The 11,870-nt window shown below is 33.7% G+C and overlaps 1 protein-coding gene across 3 annotated transcripts; it reads left to right on the top strand.

The window, feature by feature from the left end:
• The first annotated feature begins 2,864 nt into the window (after window positions 1-2,864).
• On the top strand, window positions 2,865-10,099 carry LOC147395542 (secoisolariciresinol dehydrogenase-like). 3 transcript variants are annotated; one of them, XM_086451641.1, is made up of 2 exons: window positions 2,865-2,990; window positions 4,997-5,961. In XM_086451641.1, exons 1-2 carry the CDS (start codon window positions 2,953-2,955, stop codon window positions 5,868-5,870), a joined length of 912 nt encoding a protein of 303 aa, XP_086307767.1. In that variant the 5' UTR covers window positions 2,865-2,952; the 3' UTR covers window positions 5,871-5,961. The 3 variants fall into 3 exon arrangements, with proteins under 3 accessions (XP_086307767.1, XP_086307770.1, XP_086307768.1); XM_086451644.1 differs by lacking the exon at window positions 4,997-5,961 and adding an exon at window positions 9,143-10,099 and having other exon boundaries at window positions 2,876-2,990; XM_086451642.1 differs by lacking the exons at window positions 2,865-2,990; window positions 4,997-5,961 and adding exons at window positions 7,020-7,152; window positions 9,143-10,088.
• Window positions 10,100-11,870: the final 1,771 nt, after the last annotated feature.

Genomic DNA, 11,870 nt, shown 5'->3' with positions numbered 1-11,870 from the left:
TTTATTTGGATCATAACTGAATCCAACTCAAATCCTACTAACTAAATTCATATTCGAACCATTTTATTTTTATCAAACCCATATCTGAATCTGACCAAATTGATTTTAAGTGATTCGGATCGGTAGGAATCAAATGAGTTATTTCAATAAAAATCATTAAAGGTGTGACTTGAATACAAGACAACTTCATTTATTGAAAGAGGTCTTAGTAACTATGTCAAACACTTGTTAATTGAAAAGATATATCTTAAAAAATATAAAATATAATTAACAAAGTAATATATCATTCAGATCTTGATAGATATAGGGATGAATAAGTATCCGACCCAAATTTGACTCAGGTCAAGAGATATTAACTAATATCCGACCCATTTTTTAATTCAGATATACTTAAAGGAGCCAAGCCCCCTAAATTCGAATTCGGAATCACTCGGATTTTGGATAAAATCCGACCCATTTTAAGCCCCAAGAAAAAAATCATTCTTTCTTAATGCCCGTCCCTCATGAAATATCAATTTCAAATTATATTCAAATTGTTTAGATTAACCGTTCAAATCGTAGATTTGAATTACTGATCTCGACAATGAATCGTTGATCTCAATTATTGATGTTCAAATGTCAAGATCGATGATTTATAATCGTTGATCAAGATATTATAAAAAGTTAATATCAATGATTGGAGCAAAGGTTGATATAAATGATTTGTATGGTAATATCAGGGCAAAGATTGAAAGAGGGGTAAGATGGCACTAGGGTGTTGTTTGTTAAACTGAAAAAAAGAAGTGCTGAATAGCTTTAAGCGCTGAATTTAAGTACTAAAAAAGTTGTTTGTTTAGATGCTGAATCATAATTGTTACACATTGCTGAAGTTAGTAAATTGTCTTTGTTATCCTTACAATCATATTATACATTGTTTGCATGTTTCAAATGTCTATTTCTTATCAAACCCAATAAAATATATTATTTCTTATAAAATTAAAATACAATTCATTTTTAAATAATAAATAATACTCAAATCTTCAATTTATAAATAATAATTTCTATTTATAAATGCCCTACAAATTTCAAATTAAAAATAATAATGTTATACAATTCACCAAAATTTGAAATCAACAATAAAAAAACTTAATTTTTGATGAATAATTTTCGATGGAAATGAATGATGTGTAATTATAAAAATACCCTATGAATTAATAAAGGCAACTCACACCATAGCCAAATTTTTTTTTGTTTTATATGAGTTAAAGTTTTTGGAATGAGCAAATTTTTAGTGAGGATGATCTATATGGTCTAGAGACTATCCTCACCAAAAATCAGTTAATTTTGAAACTTCTAACTCGTCAAAAATAGTTTTCAAGAAAAAACAAAAAGACGATTTGAACTTGTTTTGATAGGGTTAGAAGTTTCAGGATGTGTTGATTTTTTGTGAGGATGATCTCCTCATTGTAGACATCATCCTCATCAAAAATCAACTTATTCCAAAAAATTTAACTCATATAAGACAAAATAATTTAGCCATGGTGTAGGTTTATTAAGTTGTGGGGTGCTTATATACTAATGAGGAAATCATCCTCACCAAAAATCAACTCATTCTAAAACTTTTAACTCATATAAGACAAAATACTTTAGCCATGTTGTGGGTTTATTAATTTGTGGGGTGCTTATATACTTATCCATAGGATATAAGAGGTAATATCCTTTTAAGAGTAATGGCATACTTGTCCGTGCTAAAAAAAAATGAAGGGCATACTTGTCCATATCGAAAAAAGCGAAGTGCTTATCGCTTCAGCACTTTTTTCAGCATCAAAATAATGCTGAATTTATTTTGCTTATTTTCAGCAATAAGAGCTGAAAATATACAGTAAACAAACGCTCTATTTTGACAAAAAGTACTGAATTTATTTTTTTTCAGCAATAAACACAAACAAACACTACCTAAGTAATAAAAAAAAGTTTAATAATTGCACTATCAAATTACCAAAGAACAGTTACATGGTATTTAGAAAGAAATCCCTCGACCAGGGTTCAGTAAGTAATTTTCACGTCAACTAAACATAAAATTAATGAGTGCTGATAATATGACAGACTTTTGATGGACGAACTTGATGCAAGCTGACATGGAAGCACATAACTTATTAAAAAAAGAAAAAGAGAATTTCTCTCTCTTGCTCATAGTGAAAAAAGAAATTTTTAGATCTAATTTACCTTGTGACATTCAAAATCATGATCTAATGAAATGGGGTTGTAGAGGATAAAATTTTATGAAGTTAAAAAAAAAAAAAACAGTTATTTTTCCTCATTGAATTGTATTTTTAAATGTGGATGCTTGGTACCGGTCCGTTTATACACCATGCATAAAAATCGAAAAATAATAATAATAATAATTATTATTTTAATATAAATATTTTCATAAAATCTAGACGTCTGTTTTGGATTGTCAATGTGATAATCAATGTGGGTCCAACGATTCTTTTTTAGATTAGAAATCAAGAAATATAAATATGTGGACAAAAAAGGGGTAGGAGAGAGACCTTTTTCTCCTTTTTTTTTTTTTTTTAATAAGTTATTCTGTGCTTTGACGGTCAAGTCCGTCGTGTTATCAGCACCCTAAATTTATTCAACCCAATAGAATTAGTGTCATGATTTGACAATTTTTAATTCCATTATTGATTTATTTTTATTTTTATAATACAACTTAATATTTAGGGTGTCATCACTTTCAAACTTACTAATAAACAAAATTAAAAATCTAGAAAAAAAAAAAACGGAGTCAAAGACGACGGGTCGGTTATATCTGAATCCTCCATCTATATATTCTTCCATTTCTCTTCTTTCATTCCATCTTCCTCCATCTTTTTTTTTTTGCTAAGTAATCTTTCATTCTATCTTCCTCCATCTCCATCTCTTTTCTAGTTAACCCATCTTCGCAGATACTTTACACAAAAGGAAAAGATGAAGGCTGCCCACTTAATAGCTCCAATTGCAAGAAGGTATATCTGTCAAAACTTAAGGAAATGTTTGGATACAGAATATATAACTCTGTCCTGATTATATTTGTCTAATATTATTTACCTTACAAGGACTATTGGGGTGTGAACTCCGAGGGGGTGGTTCAATGTCAATTACGGATCCAATAAGTAGTGAGAGTCCGTAGGTTGTGTGTTCAATACCCAATATGAGCCATATTTCGTTGGGGCCACTTGCATGGGCGCTCCCTCACTTCCCTATTGCATGTGGCATGCGGGCGTTGCACGTGCCAAGGGAAGAGACCCATATGCCTTGGCTCCGGCCTTTACTCACCCGGTCCCCCTAGTCGGACGTAAGTTCGGACACCCCGCCATAAAAAATAAAATAAAACTATTGTGGTGTGCAAGACGTTAATATTATCCTCCATATACAGTGGTTCTATAGAACATTTAAATGGCTCCACCAGCTAATTAAGTGAAGGTTTTTATTTTTATTTTTTTATAACTGATTTAGAATACAAAATTTTTGAATTATTATTTTTCCAAAATAAGACTTTTGGGAAAGTTGGTCAGATTTTCATGGGATGGTTCTTTCATGATAACATTAATGGTACAAATATTCCATAATTTTAGATTCCGTTTTAATGACCAGCATGTCGTAAACCCCACGTTCCTATTGCTCCATCTGTATTGAAGACTTCCGAATTTACAAAAATACCCACCTTCTAGGCTGCTACCTACCAAGTTGGGAGTCCTCCAACACACATGGACCAATATAAATGTGGGGTCTGATCAGGGGGGTCTCCAAAATAGACTCATAGTTTTTAAGCTTGTCGTGTGGACTCAAAACTTGACTGGATTAGATTTCCAGGTGACTCAGCCTCTTAACTTGACGAAGCCAACTAATCAAGTAGCCCACTTGTTAACAAGATCTCGTCATCTTGAAAATGTACAAAATTGGATTAAAACCTTGAACAAATTATTTAGTTGAATATATTAATATTTTTTAAAGTTGCATAACTAAAAATAAATTTTATTTTAAGTACTTTTGGCCACTCACAAGGATTTTTCCCAGTTTACCTGGTATGCGTGTTTTGTGAGGTAGTATATATACCCAAGGTATTTAGGCGAGATATGGAACTCTAAGAGGTTAGTTGCCTCGTTTCTACTAATCAAGCCTACGGGTCCATACATTCTCATCATTAAAAAAGAAAATTTAGTGATTCATTCGAGTCATTCAAGAGTTTTTGAGCTGACTCAACTTGATTGATATTCCAATCAAGTCGTGTTTTCAAGTTTTAAAATCATAATTCTAATGTGTAATATAACTAAATGGTCTAGTTGCAATACTGTTGAAAAGATTTTGAAAATTCATTCTAAAATCATAGAAAATAAGAAAAAGAGAATAAACACAAAAGATTTTTTTATGTGATTTGGCTGAGATACTACTTAATTCCATTGGTTCGAAGAGTCATTCTACTATATATCAAATACAATATTACATGATTGCATTCCACCGTCTCCATAGATCTCATTTTCCTCTTATTTTTCCTCCCAGTTTTTATTGACTTTTATCTTTTTAAATAAATAAAAAATCCTAAACCTACAAAAGACATTCAAGCCTCTTTAGAGTAAAATTTTCATATTCATCCATGTCCAAATACAGTAATAATTTAAAAGGGAAGAATTCTTAAGATTATTTTCCATCTAGATCCGAATAATATATTGCTTTGAAAATTATATTCTCATGTCCTTCAAGATATCTTTATTCTATTACTTTAATAGAAGATTAGTTCTTATTTAAAATAAAATAAAAAATTATAATGGTAAAATAGAATAATAAAGCAATGAAAAAGAAATATAGTTAAAGAAAAAAAAAAGTTGTACGGTCTGAAATTATCCGATCCGACCGATTTGAATCAGGATAAAAATTCAGATTTTGTTATGGATATACTCAGATCTGATTTGAATTCGATCTGTTCAAGCCATAAGTGTTAATTATGAAGTTTTAAATGTATTTACTTGTGCAGGTTAGAAGGTAAGGTAGCAGTAATAACAGGTGGTGCTAGTGGGATAGGTGAGAGCTGTGTGAGGTCTTTTATACGTCAGGGTGCTAAAGTTGTCATAGCCGATGTCCAAGATGATCTAGGCCAATCCATTTGCAATGAAATCGGCTTGGATGACAGTATATCGTACATCCATTGTGATGTTCGAAATGATTCAGATGTTCGAAATGTTGTCGACAGTACCGTCTCGAAGTATGGAAAGCTTGATATCATGTTTAACAATGCTGGTATAATTGGAGACTTTGAACCTAAAATAATAGATATCGATAATGAAGAGTTCAAGAGAGTGTTCGATGTCAATGTACATGGTGCCTTCTTGGGCGCAAAGCACGCTGCGAGAGTTATGATACCAGAAAAGAAAGGCAACATACTCTTCACATCGAGTTTATCTTCGGTCACTGCTGGCTTGACATCACATGCATATTCTGCATCAAAGCATGCTGTGGTGGGATTGACAAAGAACTTGTGCGCCGAGCTTGGACATTATGGAATTAGAGTAAATTGTATCTCTCCTTACGGGATTATCACCCCGCAAATGATTGCTATGAAGATGAGAGAATTGAGCAAGGGAAAGGAGGCGCCTAATTGGTTTACTAAATCGAAAGGGCCGATGATGAAAGGGGAGGATTTAGCTGAGGCATCAATTTTTTTGGCTAGTGATGAGTCCAAGTATGTGAACGGTCTCAACCTCATTGTCGATGGGGGTTTTAGCACAACCAATCAAGCTTTCTCCACAGGTACTGAGGAGTCCAAGTTTGTGAACAGTCTCAAGAACCTCATTGCTGATGGGGGTCATAGCACAACAAATCAAGTTTTCTCTGCAGCTATGAAATCTTGAAATCCTATATCTCTTACTAGAATACTTCTTGTTCAATGAAGGCCAAATAAATTCATATCATTATTATGTGTGCTAAATATGTAAGAATATTTCATATTTTTGTATAACCCACACACCCACCATGTTTTGGGTAATTTTTTTTTTCTTTCTGAAATACTATTGAATTCTCTAAAGCTTAAATCAATCATAATAATTCCAATGACAAAAATTATCTTGCTTGCTTAGAAAAAAAAAAGAAAAAAAGAATAATGATTTTTTGATAGGCGCCCCAATCATAGAACTGTAGATCGTTTGCCTTAGGTTACGCAAACCCATAAATCTTTTTCTTATGTATCTCGAGGCGAATGATCTACAGTTCTATGATGAGGGTGTATGTCAGAGGGGGGCGTTAGATTATCACGACAAAAAAAAAAATCCTTTATCAAGTAAAATAGCAAAACTTATAGAGTCTAGAATAGAAATTAAGCTTCCTGGTTAAGAAGCATAAGATAAAATGAAGAATAATGTTGAAGCTTTTAGATCAAATCACCTTGTGACATTCAAAATCATGATCCAATGAAATGGGATTGTAGAGGATAAAATTATATGAAGTTGTTTATAATATTAAAAAAAAAAAAACTGTTATTTTTCCTTGTTGAATTTTATTTTTAAATGTGGATGCTTAGTACCCGTCTGTTAATAGAAATATTTTCATGAAATCTAGATGTCTGTGTTTTTAGATTGTCAATGTTATATTCAATATGGCCCAACAATCCTTTTCTAGATTTGAAATCTAGAAATATAAATATGTGGACAAAAAAGGGGCAAGAGAGAATTTTTTTTCTTTTTTTTTAATAAGGTATTATGTGCTTCTCCGTCGTATTATCGGCACTCTAAATTTATTCAACCCAATAGAATTAGTGTCAGACCTTCATCTTCAAATGATTCGACAAATTTTTATTCCCATATTAATTTATTTTTATTTTTATAAAACAACTTATTATTTAGGGTGTCATCACTTTCAAACTTCCTAATAAACAAAATTAAAAAATCTAGAAAAAAAAAAACGGAGTCAAAGAGGGGTGGGTTATATCTGAATCCTCCATCTATGTATTCTTCCATTTCTCTTCTTTCATTCCATCTTCCTCAATCTCTTTTTTTTTTTTTTTTTGCTAAGTAATCTTTCATTCTATCTTCCTCCATCTCCATCTCCATCTCTTTTCTAGTTAACCCATCTTCGTAGATAATCTACACAAAAGGAAAAGATGAAGGCTGCCCACTTAATAGCTCCAATTGCAAGAAGGTATATCTGTCAAAACTTAAGGAAATGTTTGGGTACAGAATATATAACTCTGTCCTGATTATATTTGTCTAATATTATTTACCTTACAAGGACCACTAGGGTGTGAACTTCGAGGGGATGCTTCAATGGCAATTTCAGATCCAATAAGCGGTGAGAGTACGTAGGTTGTGTGTTCGATAGACAATATGAACAATATTTCCTCTGGAGCACTTGCGTGAGCACTCCCTCACTTCCCGGTTGCATGTGGAGTGCGGGCGTTGCATGTGCCCAGAGGAGAGACCCATATGCCTTGGCTCCGGCCCTGACTCATCATGTTCCCCTAGTAGGACGTAAGTCCAGCCACCCCGCCATAAGAAAAATACAAAACTATTGGGGTGTGCAAAACATTAATATTATCCTCCATATACAGTGGTTCTATAGAACATTTAAATGACTCCACCAGCTAATTAAGTGAAGTTTTTTTTTATATTATTATAACTGATTTAGAATACAAAATTTTTGAATGATTATTTTTTCAATATAAGATTTTTAAGAAAGTTGGTCTGATTTTCATGGGATGGTTCTTTCATGATAACATTAATGGTTCTTTCATGTTGTAAACACCACGTTCCTATTGGTCCACCAATATTGAAGAATTCTAAATTTACAAAAATACCCACCTTCTAGGTTGCTACCTACCATGCTGGGAGTCCTCCAACGCACAAGGACCAACATAAACGTGGGGTCTGATCAGGGGTTCTCCAAAATAGACTCATAGTTTTTAAGCTTGTCGTGTGGACTCAAAACTTGACGAGATTGGATTTCCAGGTGACTCAGCCTCTTAACTTGACGAAACCAACAAATTAAGTAGCTCACTTGTTAACATGATCTCGTCATCTTGAAAATGCACAACGTTGGATTAAAACCTTGATCAAATTATTTAGTTGTACATATTAATATTTTTTAAAGTTGTATAACTAAAAATAAATTTTATTTTAAGTACTTTCAGCCACTCGCACGGATTTATCCTGACTTACCTGGTATGTGTGGTTTTTGGGATAGTGTATATACCCAAAGGATTTGGACGAGATATGGAACTCTAAGAGGTTAGTTGCCTCGTTTCTGTTAATCAAGCCTACGGGTCCATAGGAAAAATTAACTTTTTATTTTTTAATTTTAAATATTTATAGAATGAATACATTTTTATTGATTCATTCAAGTCATTTAGGAGTTTTTGAGTTGACTCAACTTGATCGATGTTCAAGTCAAGTCGTGTTTTCAAGTTTTAAAACCATAATCCTAATGTGTAATATAACTAAATGGTCTAGTTGCAATATTGTTGAAAAGATTTTGAAAATTTGTCCCAAAATCATAGAAAATAAGAAAAAGAGAATAAACGCAAAAGATTTTTTACGCGATTTGGCCTAGGTACTACTTACATCCATTGATTCGAAGAGTCATTCTACTATATTTCAAATATAATGTTGCATGATTGCATTCAACCATCTCCACAAATCTTATTTTCCTCTTATTTTTCCTCCCCATTTATATTGACTTTTATCTTTTTAAATAAATAAAAAATCCTAAACCTGCAAAAGACATTCAAGCCTCTTTAGATTATAATTTTCATATTCACCCATGTCCAAATACAGTAATAATTTAAAAGGGAAAAATCCTTTATATTATTATCCCTCTAGATCCAGATCCGAATAATATATTGCTTTGAGAATTATATTCTCATGTCCTTCAAGATAATTTTATTCTGTTACTTTAATGGAAGATTTGTTTTTATTTAAAATATTTAAAATAATTATAATGGTAAAATAGAATAATTTAGCAATGAAAAAGAAATATAGGAAAAGAAAAAAAAAATGTTGTACGGTCCGACTGATTTGAATCAGGATAAAATTTCAGATATGGTTATGGATATACTCAGGTCTGATTTGAATTCGATCCATTCAAGCCATAAGTGTTAATTATGAAAATTTAAATGTATTTACTACTTGTGCAGGTTAGAAGGCAAGCTAGCAGTAATAACAGGTGGTGCTAGTGGGATTGGTGAGAGCTGTGTGAGGTCTTTTATCCGTCATGGTGCTAAAGTTGTGATTGCCGATGTCCAAGATGATCTAGGCCTATCCATTTGCAATGACATCGGCTTGGATGACAATATATCGTACATCCATTGTGATGTTAGAAACGATTCAGATGTTCAAAATGTTGTTGACACTACTGTCTCAAAGTATGGAAAGCTTGATATCATGTTTAACAATGCTGGTATAATTGGAGACTTTGAACCTAAAATAGTAGATATCGATAATGAAGAGTTCAAGAGAGTGTTCGACGTCAATGTACATGGTGCCTTCTTTGGCGCAAAGCATGCTGCGAGAGTTATGATACCAGCAAAGAAAGGAAACATACTCTTCACCGCGAGTTTATCTTCGGTCACTGCTGGCTTGACATCACATGCATATTCTGCATCAAAGCATGCTGTGGTGGGATCGACAAAGAACTTGTGCGCTGAGCTTGGACATTATGGAGTTAGAGTAAATTGTATCTCTCCTTACGGGATTATCACCCCACAAATGATTGCTATGAAGATGAGAGAATTGAGGCAGGGAAAGGAGGCGCCTAATTGGTATACTAAATCGAAAGGGCCGATGATGAAAGGGGAGGATTTAGCTGAGGCATCGATTTTTTTGGCTAGTGATGAGTCCAAGTATGTGAATGGTCTCAACCTCATTGTCGATGGGGGTTTTAGCACAACCAATCAAGCTTTCTCCACAGGTACTGAGGAGTCCAAGTTTGTGAACAGTCTCAAGAACCTCCTTGCTGATGGCGGTCATAGCATAACCAATCAAGTTTTCTCCGAAGCTATGAAATCTTGAAATCCTATATCTATTAGTAGAATACTTCTTGTTCTATGAATGTCAAATAAGTTAATAGCACTATTGTGTATGCTAAATATGTAAGAATATTTCATATTTTTGTATGACCCAGCATGTTTTGGGTAATTTTTTTATCTTTCTGAAATACTATTGAATTCTATAAAACTTAAATCAGTCATAATTGTGGACATGGGATTTTCATCATTCTTAAACATCCCTCGACTTTGGGGGATTTTGGAGTCGCCACCATTCATTTTCGGAAATGGGTGTGAATGGTTATCCAAATTTGTATTTTTTGAAAAACATGTCATTTTGACATTTGATGACTCTCGTATGGATAAGGTACATGGTCCAACCTTGATTCAAGGTAAGGGGGTCCATTTATGGAGTAAGGAAGGTGTTAGGCACCCTACTCCATCCACCATAGGTGATAACCTCGGATTCGGTCTTTTAAAAATAAAAAGGAAAATAAAATAGAAAAGATTCGATCTATACCCTCAAGTATGAGGGGCTTTTGATATTGGTTCAAACCATTGAGTCACTCTTATTGAAGAAGGGGCCCTTTGGTGATTTAAACCATTGTGGTATGTGCAAATATGTAGGGAAGGGGGTGAGTAGAAGAAGGGAGTTGGGGGGTGTTCTTTTGTCCAAACCCACATTGTTCCTTCCTTGACTTCCTTTAACTTTCCTTGATGAGTCTTCTTTTTCTTTTCTTGATTTGTTTGAGAGAAGGTTGAGAGTTGAGAGTTGTGAGATGAGTTGAGAGCTGGGTGTTGAGAGTAGAGTAAGAGTAGAGAGTTGAAAGAGTTTTAGTTTTAAGATGTGTTTTTCTTAATTTTTCATTAGGTTTTGGATATTGGATTTTTCATTAGGGATTGAAAATTGAGAATGAGAGGGTTTTTTTAGAATTTGGGAGTTATTTTTAGGGGAATATGGGGTGAAATGATGGGAAAGAATAGAATGGTGTGGGATTTAAGAGAGGGGTGTGTATAAATTGATGGGGATTGAAGGGTATTTGTGTAAGAAGGTTAAATGGGTGAGTTTTGACCCAAATGGTTTGGATCCTACCCAACCCATTTGGGTGGAGTGTTTGGTGAGGTGAGATGATGGGTGTTTAAGATGGTGATTGTAATTAAGTGGTGTTTGGTTTAAGAGAATGAAGGATTTAAGATGGTGGTTGATGATATTTTGGAAGGGTGAGGGAGATGATGCCATGTGTCAAAGTGTTGCAATTAATGGTTGAAATGAGTTGATGGGAAAGGATGAGTGTTTGATTTGAGAGGATGGTGTAGGTTTAGGTTGTAGAGATGGGTTTTGTAGGGAATGATGGGGGTAGATTAGGGGGAGGTGTATGTTATAAGTGTTAATTTGAGAGAATGGATAGGATAGGTTAGGGAGGGTGTAGGTTGTAGGTGTTTGATTTGAAGGTATAGATAGGATAGGTTAGGGGGGTGTAGGTTGTAAATGTGGGTAGATGATATTTAGAGAAAAGTAATGGGATAGTTAAGGTAATGGGAGTTGGTGATTGGATGATGGAGGTGAGATGGGATGATGACATGTGTCATACCTTGATGATATTGGGTGATTGGTTGTGATGTTAGGCTTGAGTAGAGAATTGAGTTTGGGTAATGGGTAGAATAAGGATGGGTTTGGGTTTACATTGGGTTGAATTGATTAGGCTTGAGTAATGGGTTTAGGTTGAATGAGTTGAATTGAATGGACTTGGGTAATGAGTAGAATAAGGATGGGTTTGGGCTTCCATAGGTTTGAGTTTAAGAATGTAGGAGGGTGATGAGATGTTTGGATCCATGGGCCACGTGAGTAGTCTTGGGCCGTTTATTGAAAAATAATAAC

The sequence above is a fragment of the Akebia trifoliata genome, chromosome 8, assembly GCF_017979445.1.
Source record: "Akebia trifoliata isolate Shusen 1 chromosome 8, ASM1797944v1, whole genome shotgun sequence".
Lineage (NCBI taxonomy): Eukaryota > Viridiplantae > Streptophyta > Magnoliopsida > Ranunculales > Lardizabalaceae > Akebia > Akebia trifoliata.
The sequence above is the reverse complement of the archived record's forward strand: the minus strand, read 5'-3'. Positions and strand labels throughout refer to the sequence as shown.

Bases quoted from the DNA above. Each gene is read 5' to 3' on its own strand.
- LOC147395542 (XM_086451644.1), top strand. From the start codon at position 2,953: ATGAAGGCTGCCCACTTAATAGCTCCAATTGCAAGAAG. The intron at 2,991-9,142 runs GTATATCTGTCA...CTACTTGTGCAG, and splicing joins ATAGCTCCAATTGCAAGAAG to GTTAGAAGGCAAGCTAGCAG.